The 17,818-nt window shown below is 36.6% G+C and overlaps 3 protein-coding genes across 4 annotated transcripts; 1 reads left to right on the forward strand and 2 right to left on the reverse strand.

The window, feature by feature from the left end:
• Positions 1-1,479: 1,479 nt before the first annotated feature.
• LOC114406718 (protein FAR1-RELATED SEQUENCE 6-like) lies at positions 1,480-4,357 on the reverse strand. Of its 2 annotated transcripts, none has more exons than XM_028369499.1 (2): positions 4,077-4,357; positions 1,480-3,540 (listed from the first exon to the last, which is right to left on the reverse strand). In XM_028369499.1, the coding sequence occupies exon 2, from the start codon at positions 3,535-3,537 to the stop codon at positions 1,567-1,569; it is 1,971 nt and encodes a 656-aa protein (XP_028225300.1). In that variant the 5' UTR covers positions 3,538-3,540; positions 4,077-4,357; the 3' UTR covers positions 1,480-1,566. The 2 variants fall into 2 exon arrangements, with proteins under 2 accessions (XP_028225300.1, XP_028225301.1); XM_028369500.1 differs by lacking the exon at positions 4,077-4,357 and adding an exon at positions 3,674-4,047.
• Positions 4,358-5,799: 1,442 nt separating this feature from the next.
• LOC114406719 (cytoplasmic tRNA 2-thiolation protein 2-like) lies at positions 5,800-9,566 on the reverse strand. The gene is made up of 7 exons (XM_028369501.1): positions 9,202-9,566; positions 8,716-9,064; positions 8,518-8,604; positions 8,048-8,169; positions 7,784-7,862; positions 6,875-7,269; positions 5,800-6,233 (listed from the first exon to the last, which is right to left on the reverse strand). The coding sequence occupies exons 1-7, from the start codon at positions 9,495-9,497 to the stop codon at positions 6,185-6,187; spliced, it is 1,377 nt and encodes a 458-aa protein (XP_028225302.1). The 5' UTR covers positions 9,498-9,566; the 3' UTR covers positions 5,800-6,184.
• A 1,614-nt stretch (positions 9,567-11,180) lies between these two features.
• Positions 11,181-17,721, forward strand: LOC114406715 (magnesium-chelatase subunit ChlH, chloroplastic-like). The gene is made up of 5 exons (XM_028369493.1): positions 11,181-12,782; positions 13,076-13,158; positions 14,145-15,947; positions 16,304-16,780; positions 17,175-17,721. The coding sequence occupies exons 1-5, from the start codon at positions 11,369-11,371 to the stop codon at positions 17,550-17,552; spliced, it is 4,155 nt and encodes a 1,384-aa protein (XP_028225294.1). The 5' UTR covers positions 11,181-11,368; the 3' UTR covers positions 17,553-17,721.
• Positions 17,722-17,818: the final 97 nt, after the last annotated feature.

The following is a 17,818-nucleotide window of genomic DNA, read 5'->3' on the forward strand; positions in this document are numbered from 1 at the left end:
AGGTCGGACCAATTTGGTACGTACCAGAGATACAACAATTCAATATAACAGTGATTATAATAGAAATAGTAGATTGTGAGTATAAAGAGAGCTTTATTATGTGATAATGATTGAAGGTTACAGATAAGGAAATATATTCCTCAGATCTGACACAGGCCTAGCCCTTATAGAAGGTTGATACAACTTTCTATCCAATCTTCGCTAACAGCCAAAATCTCCCGTACCCATATCAGTCTCTCTCCCCTCCTTATATCTTCGAAGCAAATGCACTGGATTGCTCTCTTTCTATGACACGTCACCCCTTGCTAACAACCTTAGCCACCAAAGACCTTTCTACCCTTCCTCCTAGTATAAACCAGAAAAGGTCTGACTCCATTCTGTGTTGAGTGAATCAATTGCTGATGTGGATATCCTTCATTCCCTTGGACCCTATCAACCTTCCCGGTAAATACGAGAGTATCTAAAATTCATCCTATTAGTGCTATGCAGTTCGCCCATCTATTTCGTAATTTCCAAAGAACCATTGAGTGATTTTTGAAGGCCGAGATAACCATTACTAAGTCACATTCAAGCCAAAAGTTATGTCATCCTCTTTCGAAAGCAATCACTTTTGCAAACATAGCTCGGTATGATTCAGCATGAGGAATTCCCAACATTGACCGAGAAACAACCAAGAGTTGCAGCATTCTGATATCTGAAAATGCCCCTACAAGCTGCTGGACCTGATTAGGGCCGACTCAAGGTCTAAGTAGTCCAAGTAAGGACTTTAGGTCCCAAAAAAAAAGCCCTCAATTTTTTTTAATACTAATATACCTAAAAAAAAATTATTATAAAATTATATTTGAAAATAAATTTTAATTAAAATATTATAAGTAACTGTTAATCCTTTTATTGATACCGTAAATAACAATTAATGAGCAACAACTCTTCAACAATATTATAGCTTTATTTAGAAAAAAAAGATTTAATAATTAATAGTTAAAGAAGCCCAAAAGTTTTTCTTTTATTTATATTCTCTTTATTATCTTCTAATTCTGCTTTAGGTCTCATTCTTAAATTTGCTTTAAGCCTCTCAAATCCTTGAGCCACTCCTGAACCTAGTGCACCTTTCGCAGAACCATAGGTGTTACCTTTAATCCACCGACGCAGTGGAGGAGGAATCCAATCAACTTGTATAATAAGATAAGGTGATCTTGGATACAAATCCACCAAAAAAGCTTTCAAGATTTTGAACTCATTGATGATGTCTGAAGACATTGTTCCTTTACTCAATTCAGGCTAAGTTGACATTAGCAATAACCATGTCGATGGCTCTTGAATGTTGTACCAGTTTATTGTCGAACCCGGCTTTGTTTCTAGAGTGCCAAATAGCTGCAACAATGTTAACTATCGCAGCAACAATGACACCTTAAAAAGTGATATTAAGAAAAGAACATTTAAAAAATTCTTAAGTTTATCAGAACTACTGCCAAGAAATTATTTTACAGAAACTTTTTTACAGATTAAAATCAAAGTTAATCATATTTACATGAGTTAAAACAAGATTTTATCCTACAAAACTTCATTTCAATCTATCATATAATTACTTTTCTCTACATCCACCTGAGATGACTTCCTCAATAAGGTTGTCCATGTTTCAAGTTTCTCCTTTAAGTTACATAGGTTATCCTTCACAAAAGAACTTGTATCCTCAAATTCTGCAGCAACAGCAGCAATACTGTTGAATTGATTGCATAACAGTTCAAGCCTCTGTCCATGAGGTTCAAAATGCTGAACACCATAGCTAGTTTTGGTATAAGCATACTTCCTCCGAATATTTTTCCTCCACCTATCCAAAATATATTTACAGGGGACCTCCTTCACTCTCTCTTGTGACAGTACAGCAAGTGAGTGCCTACAAAGTATACCTCTGAACTCAAACAAGCGACAACTGCATTTTACATCACAATCTACCCTGTTATATATTACTTCAACCACGGATTCCTTAGGTTTATCCTCTATTATCACATCCTCAATGACATTATAGCAACAAACAGAACCATCATCAGAGGCAACAGAAACATTACAATCTGCCTTTCCAACAAACTCGTGTTGAACCTCCAGAAACTTGGCATGAGTGTATGCAGATTGAAACTGCCTCTCAATTGGAGATTTGGTAACACAAGCCTGACTGTTATTAGATGAATGTATGTCAGCTATATACTCCTTCTCAGCCTTATATTGCAAAGCATGATCGTACTGATCAACAAATTGCTTCAGAGTTGTTTGCCGGCTTACATATCCATCAAAAAATGCATGCATGCTTTCACTGTGTGGATTAATAGACATTCCAGCCCAAAACTCACCTCTTACAAAGGAAGGAGCCCAGCAATGTCGCTCGAGGAACAACTCCTTCAACCATTTATTGTCCTTGAGGTCAAAATCCTCCACAATCTTCTTCCATTTCCCCTCAAATTCACTTGTTGTGGGTGCATCATATACAACATTCTTCAAACGATTTCTTAAGGACTTATAATTAGCATGTCCATGGATTAGTTGGGGAAGTTTTTCCATTATATTTGATAAGCACCACCGATGTCGAGTGGAGGGGTATACAGTTTCAACTGCCTTCTGCATTGCCTTGCAGCAATGATCTGTTATGATTCCTTGTGGGGGCACACCAGACATGCAATGCAACAATGATTGAAACAGCCAAGTAAATGACTCTGAGTCTTCACATGATAACAGCCCACAACCAAACAGTACAGATTGCCCATGATGGTTAACTCCAACAAAAGTTACAAGTGGCACTTTGTAGCGATTAGAAAGACATGTAGTATCAACTGTCACCACATCACCAAACGATTCATATGCAGCTCTACTCCTTCCATCTGCCCAAAAAACATTCCTCACACGGAAGAAATCATCCAAGTCAATTGCATAGAAGAAGTTCCCATCCTGTTCTTGCATCCTCACCAAATACTTCTGAAGGGCTTCACCATCTCCATTCTCCCCAATCAAATGTCTTTCTTTCTGAAGGTGGTTTCTGCATTCATTTTTGTATGATATCCTGTTAACACCCATGTCAATAACTTCTTGATCCAATGTCCTTTTACCCCTCATCTCAATATCACTTGAGAGTAGATGATGTGAACCCAATTCATGACTATGACCAAGAGTAGCTGCATTAATTCGGTAGGTTCCATCTTTACGTAAAGTCAAATTGATCCTAGCTGCACAATATTGTTTCCTTAATGCATCACTTCTTGTTATTTCAGAGCATACAAGTATTAAATATTTAACTTTGCCATCATGTCCCTTCTTTGAGGTTCTAGTCATGATGCCGAAGCCCATTTGGTGGGCATATTTGGTGTAGTAAAATCTCGCCTCAGCCTCTGAACTAAATACCATTCCAGGCCGTGGCACAGGACAAGCATCATTTTCATCAAAACTAATGGGTTCAAGCTTAATTTCTTCTGGTGAATGAGAGATCAAGTTTTCCTCACTCCCACTAGAATTAATGTCTAATGGAGCGTGTGAGTGATATAGTTCACCCATTTCCTGTAGGAAAAGCAACAGTGTCAAAACTCAAAAAACCAGGAATTTAGAAATGTAAGCATGCAATTTCAACAATTCAGTATTTTTACTTGAAAGAATTTAAAAATCTATCCGCGATTATGATTTCAGCCACGACCTCAAGGTTTTTAGGGTCACCGCGGCTGCAATTACAGCTAATACGGTCACATTTGTTCACAATTTATCGCAAAATCAAGGATTGTGATGAAATTGAGACCGCAACTGCAATTTAAAACAACCATGTTTACTTGAATTATACTCAGACCTTCAAAACAACTTTTTAGCTCATGAATCCACATGGAGAAGGGTGAAGGCTACAGTATATTAGTATTGAAAATATAAACTAACAATTCTATAAAGCAAGAGCCAATTACATAATCAACTTAGTTAAAAAGAACAATCTACAAAATTTGCAGAGTTTGCCCTACCAAGACATGCAAAATTCTTGAAGTGACAATCATAGCGAAACTGAAAATTCGTTTTCACAGGAAGAGTAAAAAGAGAGAGAAGTTCATAAATACCCAAAGCTCGAAATGCTGTTTGTTCTGTGCCCTAATTAATGTTACTCTTGACTTCTTCTGAAGTGCGATCCCAGTCCTGCTTCTTAAAGCAGTGTTTTTTGTTCGGGAAGGAGGAGAAGGCTTAACGCACCGTTTCTCTAAAGGTTTGGGGCATTTTGGGTTTTCAATTATTTAGTCTTGCTCAAATTTTTTATTTTTATTTTTGTATACACTGTATTTGGTGGGGGAAGATATGAAAAGAAAAAATGGAGGAAGGGCATGAAAAAAGGAAGTAGCAGCAAACCTGAGTTTGGTGTATAGAAATAGGGTGGAAAAAAAAAAGTTGTATCTCACTCAAATTTATTTTCATGCAAAAGCGGTGAGAAATGGTGAAGAAATGCAAAACTACTCTATAATCTAATTTTGAATGATGACATAATTAACTTTGAACAAAATTATGTTACTAATTGGTACTCACATGTATCTTGTACGGTTGGATCAACTCACAAATCATATGTCTCATATTTCGATCCAATTTTTACTGTTTTCTTTATACAAAAACATACACGAAGGGGGAAGTGTGAAAATAGGAGGGGCAGCAAAATTGAGTATGAGGTATACAAAATAAGGTGAAAAAAAGAAAAGTGTTGGATCTCACTCAAATTTATTTCCACGCAGAAATGATAGAGAAATGGTGAAGAAATGGAGAGTGGTCTGTAGTTGAATTATTCATGATGACATAATTTTGTACTACACCGTATTTTACTATCTTCAGAGTTCACCGTTTCCTAAAAACAAACTGACTCACCGACCTCATTGATTGTCCCATTATTTGAGACCATCCTATTTCTATTTATTCTTTCTTTCTTATTTCTTCTAAGTCAAATACCTTTGAATTTACTTTATTTTTCATTTATTTCTTTCCACCTATTTTTATCTTCCTTATTTATTCTATTTCTCACCTATTTCTTTTCCTCGTATCAAACAAAACAATTAGGTATCGCAACCCAATATCTTCCTTATTTATTCTATTTCTCACCTATTTCTTTTCCTCGTATCAAACAAAACAATTAGGTATCGCAACCCAAACTAATCAAGACACTAATATTTCAAAATAATAATCTATTTAAAAATGGATTTCTCTCAACTTCCCTGAACGTATACTCTTTCATAGTACTATTCAATAGTTATATATATATATATATATATATATATATATATATATAATAAATACATAATAATAAGAGATACAACTATTTTGGCTACGCAAGTTAATAGACTATTTTATCTTTCAACAAATTCGATAAACACTTCTTAGTTACAACAGTTATTATAAAAATAAAAAAAACTTTTCAATCACGACAATTATTTACATTCCTCAATATTTTTTATTTATTAAAAATAAAAAAAATGAAAAACAGGCTCAGTGCCTATTCTTCCTCTTGTTGCTATGTAAAGGAGTTTGCGGTCATTAAAAACCAATAATTTATTAAAGCGTCGGCAACAAAAATATGAATGAAATTTGCAGTGCTTGTCTTTGGATGTAAATGTCATAGCCGTCCCTCTTGATTTATTGAAGTAAAATTAGACAAAAAAAATGTTCATAGTTTACTATTTGATCCCATCAACAATAAGCCTGTCAATTTCGTAGAAAAAAAAAAGGCATTGGAAAAATAAGCTAATCCAAACACTAGGCTATAAATTGACAATCTAAAACATATGTTCCACCTGAAGACATGAAACATCTACATGGGGAAAAACAATGCCATACATACTAGTCACAAGTTGCAAAATAATTTCTTTACTGTTGTCTTGGTCCAACATTTCCCATAAAATACAATAGACGCAAATAAATGCTAAAGCAATATCTCAATAACCTTGATGCCTCCAACGAGTATTCGGACTCAACTTTATCTCTCTTAGAATTGCCAAGGATACATAAAAATTAGCTATCTAATCTATCCCTGCTTAAATATGCTCTCAAAAATTAGTGAAGCTCAGTGCTCTATAACTCTTTTTTGTATTAGCCAAAGGCCAACGGAAACCTCTCACTCACTCAAACTGTAAATTAAATTACCACAACCAGTATTTATCCCTTCAACATAGAGCCTCAATGTAAAAAAGTAGTCCTATGTTTCATCTTCACCATCTGAGAGCAGGTAATCTTGAATTTGTTCCCTGAAAACAAGAATATTGCCACATAGATGTCATGAAGAAAGGTCGACACATAAAGTTCCTACCATAAAATTTCAAGCATACTTCAAAGAAAACCATAGTCACAATAAAAAAATTGAACATAACCCAAGCAATTAATTGTGCTTCCACTGAAGAAAAGCAACATTACATTAAAGTATGTCATTTCCATAATTGTAGCGTAACCAAAAGCCTGAACACATGAAAGAACCCCTTACCAGGAAAAAAACCCCAAAGACTGGACTATGTGACCTAAATTAAAGTATGACATTTCCATAATTGTAGTCAAAGAATTTGATTTCTAACAATTTGATTCAGGAATTTCATTTCCTCAAAATTTACTCAGTCATGGACTCAAAGCTACCAAAAGGATCCATTTTATTGGACTATACAAGCAAAGCCAAAGAAACAGATAATCCAAAATTTTGATATTCATATAATTTCCTTTACCATACTTTCATTTAACAACATATACTAGCAAAATTAACTAGAAAACAGATTACATTGATATGATACTAAAGTTGGTGTTTTCAACAAGGCCAGTGGCCAAGGTCCAAGTGGCTTAATGAGTTATTGCTAAATTTGAAATAAATTCAACTGATGTTGATAGCAAATCAGATACTCACCTTAGCAGACTCAAATTACCATTGTTGGCTTGCTTTGCTCGGCCAACCACCGACTGAGGCAAATCCATATAAAATTGTTCCATTGCCATGGAATCACTTGGAAGTATCTGAAACCGACAACTTGAACAGCAGGTATTATAAAAAATATCACTACTTCTGTGGCTATCAATATTACTCCAATCAGTAATCTCACTCTTGTCGAGTGGGCTGTTGCAGAGAGGACAGAAAGATTCTGAGGAAACAGATTCATTGGATTTGAGATTATATCTCTTCTGGCGTCTTCGAGTTGCCAAGGGAACATTACCATCAATGATCTCTGGAATCCTGTTGAATTGGAAGGGAGTAAGTTTACCAGCTGTTCTTACAATTGTGCTCTCTCGTGATGGGTTTTCTTCCTGCAAAACAGGTATTCAACAAGTGACTTTCTGATTAAGTTTAGGTTTCTATTAAAAGGAAAAGTAAATGAAAAACATAAGCTTCTTCTATATCTCAACACGTAAGGGTGAGCTCTTATAATTTTATATTGAATATGCAGACTGGCAAATCACATTCCATAAAAAAAAGCAGGCATTAGGCCACATAATGTGCAAAATTATACCCAAGCAATAAACCTCTTGACCTTGTAGAAGAATAATGTGTTCTATAAGTACATTGCAAATCCAAATTCAGAGCCACAATAAGTATGCAAGATTTGTCCTTTGATTGTATTTACAGACACACAAATGCACATTTTCACTGTATATATGGGATATATAAAGTGAGAGACTTGATGCAAAAGACCGAGTGAGGAGTCATAAAAAGCCAATGGCTCAAATTAAACCGCCCACAGCCACAGGTCAGAACTGACTTTCCTTATATCATTAAATGTCTCCACTATATATCAAATGGTTGAGGCACAAAAAATTATACCTGCAATAAAGCCACAAAAGATGATACCAAGCCATTAATGCTAGAGCACAGATCTGTAGACAACTTTACAGTCTTTAGACTGTCCTACCAAAAAGAGACGAGACACATCTATTCAGCAAGATTTATATAATTCAGCCGGACAAACATAGAAAAGATCATACAAGAAAAATAATGCGGAATTTTACAAAACATAAAACAGAACAAACAAAAAATGCCAATTTTTATTATCTTCAATGTTTATGACATATGTAGAGGACTACAAACCCATCAAGGTGGCATAGCATGTTGATCTCTTGAGCAAAACAATCACGCAGAGGAAGTACAACAGGAACTTCCCATCTAGCATCAACATACTGTATATCTGCAGGTAATGAGTATCCTTGACCCTGTTAAAACAAGGACATGAGAATCGATTACACAAGGTCATTCCTTAAAACAAAACTTCTTACTGTCTAAAAGTCTCTTATCCACTTCACACAAAATGTTTATATGAGGAGTTAATGCAACAAATGAGATGCACATAAAAGTATGTTTATAACTTAAACAACTAACTCTTCTAATAAAATTCTTTAAGTTAAACTAGACAAAGTATATGAGAAAATCCAAAAAGCAAGCAATGTTGTGAAGTGGACAACATTCAACTTGGCAAGCTGATTCACAAGTCATGACAGAAAAATCTTAATTCAATCCTAACAACAGTAATGACCGTGACTCAGTCAAATCCAATAACAAACCTTCACAGTGGCTGAAATGACATGGCAAGCAATCCTCGAAATGCATGACCCCAGAATGATCCTGTTATACCCAAATTCAGAAGCAACCTGTACAACCATAAAGAATTTCAAACAAACTCACTCTCAAACAAACACGTGTTTACAAGCTTCAACCAGAGATAATTCACAATAATATGACAACAACATCCAGAAACAAACCTTTTGTAGCGCCAACATTCGCAGACAGAGCAATACATCCTCCCTTCCCGTTGGATCAATCACTGTGTTCACTACCTTGGTTATCCTCTCCTTCCCATCACCAGAATCCGAGGAATAAACGGTCTCAATAGGAACAATATGCAACTCCTTCCTTGGTGGGGCCAAACTCGACACAACCTCACTAACAACCTCAACCGCTTCCTCCATTTCATTAGAAGGAATCGGCAACACGGCACTCTCATCAATAAACACAACTCCAACACCAAACACCGGCAACGACCGGTCCCTACTCGCATCGAAGTTCCTCTGAGCCCTCTCTTGCATGTCATGAACAAATTGCAAAGCTACCCTAAACAAAATAAAACACACTTTTTATCCTCTGTAAAATGTAATAATCAAATTGAAACTAACCCAACATTTCAAATCAGGAATTAAAATAAATCAAACAAATTTAGCAACAAAAAAGGGGATTGGGTTTGTGTTGACCTGGATGAAGGGCCACCAGAGAAGGCAACGAGGACCTTGTCCGTGGGAGTTATCATGGCATTTGAAGTGACGGCGAAACGAAACTTGCCGAACAAGTTGGTTTTGAAGCAATCGGCGCAGAAACGACCATCGTCGATTCCGCCGTAGCCCGAAACGGCGTCGTTGAGCTTGCACTTGATGCAGACATTGCTAGGGTTTTTTGAATCGGCTTCTTCGGACTTGGGTGGTTGCTTACATGTTGCGTCTTCGTCTTTGTAGCAGCCACCGGACTGGCACCCAGAGCCGTTGCACGCCATCGACGGTGATCGCCCTCACCTCGTTAGGGTTTTGCGGGTTTTAAATTCCGCGATTTTTTTTTTAAATTATGATAATATAATATTCGTAATAATTATTTTATTCTTACATCATTACTCAGGGAAAAAAAGAAATCAAAAAAGAAATCTTGACCAAGTACAATGTAACAAAATTATTTTCACCAATCTAACTCAAATAATACATAATTATTGAACTTTAAGTTAAATATTTGTGTCAAATGACTTATTATATTATTAGTAATGTATAACGTTCTTAATCTCTCAATGAAGCTATGTATATAACAGGGGATAGACTCCCTAAAACTCTGATTCTTTCTACAATTGTTTTTTTTTTCTTTTTACTTGATTCATGATTTTTGCTTTTCTAAGCTTTTTCGTTAGAATTTTTAGAATCCTAATTTTTTTGGAATAAACAGATATTATGCGTCTTTGTGTGATAAGATAAAAAAATTTCGTTACTTTCATTACTCATTAAAGTGTTAGACATATAAAAGGAAATATAGGATGAAGTCACAAATATGTTTCTTTTAAATATAATCACATAAAAAATGACATAAATTGATATATTCAAAATAAAAATAGGTATTTAAATGAGTTTTTGGATGAACTTAACTAGTTTCTTGTTTTTGAGGTTTATCTCAAATTATTTTCAATCACCAAATCTATTGACTTACATGAAATAAGATAATTAACATAAATTTATATCTATTTTCATCCAAACATTAAAAGATGTATGGACCATTCAGTGACAAACCATTCTGTATCTAACATGACAATCCCGTGATAATCTTAATTCTTCTCTTGATAGTTAGCTTGACTACCTACCATTTATTTTATAAAGGCACGCAGTGATTTCTGATTATTGAAAAAAATGAATTAACCAGACCATGTAATTTCCAAACCAGAAAACAAATTTTCTGTCTAAACTCATTAGGCACACAGTTAAAAAACTACTGCAATTTTAACATTAAATTCGTAATTTCAACTACAAGAAAAATACAAATGCAAATAATTTACAATACCATTGAGTCCGAACTCGATCCTTTATGATTATTGTCATAGAATAATTATCATATGAATCAAGGAAACTGATATGTGGTACGTTTACTAGAAACGTAAGACCAAGTACACTACTTGGCCCCATCGGGGTCACATAAAAGATATCTAAGCAATGCTTTTCAATTTGGAACACAAACTCTAAAAGCAAAGAATATACTATATATTACAAAAAAACAAAAAATCTCAGACTTTCTCTCTCATCCTCATCAATAAGATATTCACTCATCCTCTCCCTCCTCTACAACTACTTTCGGGGAAATCCACTTCCTCCAATCAGATTTCAGGAGACTCCATCGCATAAGAGCCCAACAGATAGAAAGATATAGCAAATAATACTAACAGATAGTGCAAACTAGGACATGCCATCCACCTTGTCACCCTCTCGCATTAAACACTATGACACTAACAAAACAAAAACCTCAAAGTTTTTTAATGAATTCCAATAAAAAAACCCATTTTGGCCACGTGGTCTTCATTCTCACCACTAACCGTAAATAGCAACTATTTTTCATTTCAAGCTCTTATTTTTCTACTCAGTTTCATCCACACAAACCAATTAAAATCCAACAACCGCTCATCATTCCATAAAAACAAACATAAGAAGAAGAAAAATAACACACATTTGAAACTCAAACTGAAATGGGTGCATAGCTTTGGGGCAAAAACTACACAAAACTCCTCATTGCCCCCAAGTTTTTTCTTTCAAAGCAATTTTGCACTTTTTTGCTTTCATTGTCTTCAATTTGTAGTAAGAGGAAATTGTTGTTTCCTACTTAGCTTGATTATTATTATCAATGGCTTCTTTAGTATCTTCACAATTTACACTACCAAGTTCTAAACCTGACCAGCTTCATTCTCTTGCTCAGAAGCATCTTTTTCTCCACTCTTTCCTTCCCAAGAAGGCCAATTACAATGGTAGCAGCTCAAAATCCTCTCTGAGAGTGAAATGTGCTGCCATTGGCAATGGTCTATTCACCCAAACCACCCAAGAAGTTCGTAGAATTGTTCCAGAGAATGACCAGAACTTGCCAACAGTTAAAATTGTGTATGTGGTCCTTGAGGCTCAGTACCAATCATCCCTCACTGCTGCAGTGATAGCTCTCAACAGCAAGAGGAAGCATGCTTCCTATGAGGTTGTTGGTTACTTGGTTGAGGAGCTTCGGGACGCGGCGACGTACAAGACCTTCTGCAAGGACTTGGAGGATGCCAACATCTTCATTGGGTCCTTGATTTTTGTGGAGGAGCTTGCCCTCAAGATAAAGGTTGCAGTGGAGAAAGAAAGGGAAAGGCTTGATGCAGTTTTGGTGTTTCCATCAATGCCTGAAGTGATGAGACTCAACAAGTTGGGTTCCTTCAGCATGTCACAGCTTGGGCAGTCAAAGAGCCCCTTTTTCCAGCTCTTCAAGAGAAAGAAGCCTCAGTCTGCTGGCTTTGCTGACAGCATGTTGAAGCTTGTGAGGACATTGCCAAAGGTTTTAAAGTATTTGCCAAGTGATAAGGCTCAGGATGCAAGGCTCTACATACTGAGTCTGCAGTTTTGGCTTGGAGGGTCTCCTGATAACTTGGAGAATTTCCTGAAAATGGTTTCTGGATCTTATATTCCGGCGCTGAAAGAGACGAAGATCGAGTATTCGGAGCCGGTTTTGTACTTGGATGTGGGGATTTGGCACCCTTTGGCTCCTTGTATGTATGATGATGTCAAGGAGTATTTGAATTGGTATGGAACCAGAAGGGATGCAAATGAGAAGCTGAAGAGTCCGAATGCACCGGTCATTGGTTTGGTTTTGCAGAGGAGTCATATTGTGACTGGTGATGATGGACACTATGTGGCTGTGATCATGGAGCTGGAGGCTAGAGGGGCTAAGGTCATTCCCATTTTTGCCGGCGGACTTGACTTTTCAGGGCCAGTGGAGAAGTTCTTCATTGATCCGATTACAAAGAAACCGTTTGTGAATTCTGTGGTTTCCCTCACTGGCTTTGCTCTTGTTGGAGGCCCTGCAAGGCAGGACCATCCAAGGGCGGTCGAGGCTTTGATGAAACTTGATGTTCCTTACATTGTTGCCCTGCCACTGGTGTTCCAGACAACAGAAGAATGGCTCAACAGTACTCTTGGTCTGCATCCAATTCAGGTTGCTCTTCAAGTTGCTCTGCCAGAGCTAGATGGAGGCATGGAGCCAATTGTTTTCGCTGGTCGAGATCCTAAAACAGGTAACCATGATGATCTCTTTTCTTTACGGCCTACTATTAACAACTTTTTGTAATTACTATTATGATGCTGGTGTCTTAAGTTTATCTTTTAAGCATTTATTTTAAGAGACGAATTCAGGAGAATTTTCTTTTCAAAACTAATAAATTAAATTTAGAGTTACTCTTGGAGTAACTTGATCCTTCCTCAATTAACATTGCCATAATAGCATGAATATTGGAATCATTAGAGATATTGAATTTCATCCTTTTGCGTACTTTCTCTGTTGTTTATTGATTAATTGGCATGTTTTCAGGAAAATCTCATGCTCTTCATAAGAGAGTGGAACAGCTCTGCATCAGGGCAATCAGATGGGCTGAATTGAAAAGAAAATCAAAGGTATTTGCCATGTTTTGAACCTCCGAATATACATATCCAGTTTAATCAAACTTTAACCAAGTCTGCTAGATATTTGCAATGTTGTAAGCAATAATCATAAAGTTGTACCGTTAAAGTTCTAATGACAACCATCCTGTTCACATACACATTCATTTTCCCCCCTCTGTTTGGATAAATATTCAATATGGAAACAATCTAATGAAGATTGAAGCTGATACTCAATATGACTTTTCTTTATATTTTCTCTGTATCTATTATGAAGTCAATTTCAATGAATTAGAATATAATTTCTTAAATGTGTTTTTCATTTGACATTTACTCAAAGGAGAAATGACTTGCAAGTAATGTCTGGTGGAGAATTCTATTGTTTCAAAGCATAATTCATAGTCTTTTACAGAAAAGTGCAATATCTAAATTCTATTAAGATTATGAATTTATGCTTATTTTGATCTGGATATGAGTATTTTTGAAGTCTTATCTTTAACCTCATTATTTACCAACCAAATATCTAGAGAAACAGAGAAGTCTCAAACAGTAGAGAATAGGCCGGGAAACAAGGTTTCCTATTAATGAAAGGAAATTTATGCTATGCTGTATATTGTACTCTTGTATTTGACTTGTCACATGTTGCAAGTTTCAACCTTGAATAGCTAGCTCTCTCTCTCTCTGTCTCTCTCTCTTATCTTTTTTCCTTTTTGAATAGAAGAAAATTAATAAAAAAAATTTCTGCCGAACATTTTGTTGTGGAACAATTTTAATGTTATTCATATATGCATTTTTATTTATTTAGTGTCCAAAGATTCTCCTATCTTATTATCTTCCATCTTTGTTGTGCAGTAATCTGTTTGTATGCACTACACTGCACTGAAGTATAACTTTCTTACATTCATCAGCATTTTGTATTTGCATCATTTTCTCATCAATCCTCTTTGCGCTGTTGACTTTGATCATTGAAATTCACATAATAACTATTTTCATCCTTGCAGGAAGAGAAGAAACTAGCAATCACTGTCTTCAGTTTCCCTCCAGACAAAGGAAACGTGGGAACTGCTGCCTATCTCAATGTCTTCGCCTCCATATACTCAGTTATGAAAGAACTAAAAAAAGATGGTTACAATGTTGATGGCCTTCCGGAGACTTCAGAAGCTTTGATTGAAGATGTACTTCATGACAAAGAAGCCCAATTCAGCAGCCCAAATCTGAACATTGCTTACAAAATGAATGTTCGCGAGTACCAAAATTTGACTCCCTATGCCACAGCACTGGAGGAGAATTGGGGAAAACCCCCTGGCAATCTGAATGCAGATGGAGAAAATCTTCTGGTATATGGGAAACAGTATGGTAATGTCTTCATAGGTGTTCAGCCTACATTTGGCTATGAAGGGGATCCAATGAGGCTGCTTTTCTCCAAATCTGCAAGCCCTCATCATGGATTTGCAGCATATTATTCCTTTGTTGAGAAAATCTTCAAAGCTGATGCTGTACTTCATTTTGGGACACATGGTTCCCTTGAATTCATGCCTGGAAAACAGGTGGGGATGAGTGATGTATGTTACCCTGACAGTCTGATTGGGAATATTCCAAATGTATATTACTATGCTGCAAACAACCCTTCTGAGGCCACCATTGCCAAGCGCAGGAGTTATGCAAACACCATTAGCTATCTGACTCCTCCAGCGGAAAATGCTGGGCTATACAAAGGTCTTAAGCAGTTAAGTGAGCTCATCTCCTCATATCAGTCCCTCAAAGACACCGGCCGTGGGGCACAAATTGTGAGTTCAATTATCAGCACAGCTAAACAATGCAATCTTGACAAGGATGTGACTCTGCCAGACGAGGGTGAGGAGATCCCACCTAAAGAGCGCGACCTTGTGGTTGGACAGGTGTATTCCAAGATCATGGAGATCGAGTCTCGTTTGTTACCTTGTGGGCTTCATATTATTGGTGAGCCTCCCTCAGCCTTGGAAGCAGTTGCTACACTGGTCAACATTGCTGCACTTGATCGTCCTGAAGATGGTATTTCTTCTCTTCCATCAATATTAGCTGACACTGTAGGAAGAGATATAGAAGATGTGTATAGAGGAAGTAACAAAGGAATATTGAAGGATGTAGAGCTTCTTAGACAAATAACCGAGGCATCACGTGGAGCAATCACTGCCTTTGTGGAGCGCACTACTAATAATAAGGGTCAAGTTGTTGATGTAGCTGATAAGCTTAGTTCAATCCTTGGATTTGGCATAAATGAGCCATGGATACAGTACTTATCAAACACCAAATTTTACCGAGCTGATAGGGAAAAACTTAGAACCTTGTTTGTGTTCCTGGGAGAATGTTTGAAGTTGATTGTGGCTGATAATGAAGTGGGAAGTTTAAAACAAGCCTTGGAAGGTAAATATGTGGAGCCAGGGCCTGGTGGTGACCCAATAAGAAATCCAAAAGTCTTGCCAACAGGAAAGAATATTCATGCCCTGGACCCTCAATCTATTCCTACAACTGCAGCGATGCAGAGTGCCAAAATAGTGGTAGATAGGTTGATTGAGAGGCAGAAAGCTGAGAATGGGGGAAAATATCCTGAGACAATTGCACTTGTATTGTGGGGAACTGATAATATTAAAACATATGGTGAATCCCTGGCTCAAGTCTTGTGGATGATTGGTGTGGAACCAGTGGCTGATACCTTTGGCAGGGTAAACCGGGTGGAACCTGTAAGTCTTGAAGAGCTTGGAAGGCCTAGGATTGATGTTGTTGTTAATTGCTCAGGAGTGTTTAGAGACCTTTTCATCAATCAGGTATTACTTTTGTTGCTGTTTTTCCATTAATGGAGACCAAGACCAATTAAGTATTCCTTGTGTTCCATCATATTGTCATTACTGTTCAGAATTGCAACTTGCACTCCTCATATTTTAATATTGTTACTAAAAGAGTCATGTCATAGGAAATATTTCTGAGTTCCAACTTTTTTCTTCACATCTCAATGATTAGTATCCTTCATTGAAAGCATAATGGTTGCTACATCTGAAACTCTGATGATGACTGAGTTCAAACTTAAAAGATTTGCATAAGAGCTATCTTATATCTTATTTTATTCCGCTGTTTGTTGCTGCATTGCTTTGGTTGCTCATTAGTTTATTTATTCATTATTCAGATGAATCTTCTGGATAGAGCAGTGAAGATGGTTGCTGAATTAGATGAACCAGCAGAGCAAAACTATGTAAAAAAGCATGCATCAGAACAAGCTCAAGCCCTTGGAGTTGAAGTTCGAGAGGCAGCAACAAGGATCTTCTCCAATGCTTCTGGCTCCTACTCCTCAAACATAAACTTGGCTGTGGAGAATTCTTCATGGAATGATGAGAAGCAGCTCCAAGACATGTATCTTAGCAGAAAGTCTTTTGCTTTTGATTCTGATGCCCCTGGTGCTGGCATGACTGAGAAAAGAAAAGTCTTCGAGATGGCTCTGAGCACAGCAGATGCCACATTCCAAAATCTTGATTCATCAGAAATTTCCCTCACTGACGTCAGTCATTACTTTGACTCAGACCCGACTAATCTGGTACAAAATCTAAGGAAAGATGGGAAGAAGCCTAGTGCATACATTGCTGATACAACCACAGCCAATGCTCAGGTATAAATTGTTCCAGTGAATCTCCTATTTTCAAGCTTGGTTTGATATTTCTCCAAACTAGAGAAGATCCTCAAATCAGATTGACTTCGGCCCTGTTTGGGAAAACTTTTCAATAAGTACTTACAGGAGAAGATAATAACAAAGTAAAATGAATTAAGCTTCTCCATAAGCTAAAATCAACTTATGCACTAGAACTTGTACAGAAGCCTTCTCCTTTCTTCAAAAATCTGATTTTAACATATATATGTTAATTTTAACTTATGAGGGAAGCTTAATTCATTAACCTTGTTTTCTTTTCCAACAAATATTTATTGAAAGTTTTATCAAAAATAGGACCTTTGTATTATAGATCTCAAAGAATTTCTTATGATCTTCTGGATCCATGTTCCTTCAGGTACGTACACTTTCTGAGACGGTTAGACTTGACGCAAGAACCAAGCTGTTGAATCCAAAGTGGTATGAAGGCATGTTGTCTACTGGATATGAGGGTGTACGCGAGATCGAGAAGAGACTCACCAATACAGTGGGGTGGAGTGCAACTTCAGGCCAAGTTGATAACTGGGTGTATGAAGAAGCCAACACAACTTTCATTCAAGATGAGCAAATGCTGAACAAGCTCATGAGCACTAATCCAAACTCCTTCAGGAAACTGGTGCAGACATTCTTGGAAGCCAATGGACGTGGTTATTGGGAAACTTCAGAAGATAATATTGAGAAGCTCAGGCAGTTGTATTCAGAAGTGGAAGACAAAATTGAAGGCATTGATCGCTGAAGTTAATAGCTATTATTGAAAAGAGCACACAACAGTGAAGAGAAGAGCATCCTTTAAATGTGATTTTTGTTTTCCTTTTCTCATTTTTTGAGATCAAGTCTCCTTTGTGCAGTTCTGAACTCCAACCCCGGTGAACAAATAAAGGTTCAAGTTCATAATTGATTTCTTAGATTATTTTCTTGAATGAAAAGAATTTGGTAATGAATATCAACTTATTGAACTTAATAACTTAATATCTAAAACATAAACTTAAATTTCCACATAAT

Source organism: Glycine soja, chromosome 3, assembly GCF_004193775.1.
Source record: "Glycine soja cultivar W05 chromosome 3, ASM419377v2, whole genome shotgun sequence".
NCBI classification, from domain to species: Eukaryota; Viridiplantae; Streptophyta; class Magnoliopsida; order Fabales; family Fabaceae; genus Glycine; species Glycine soja.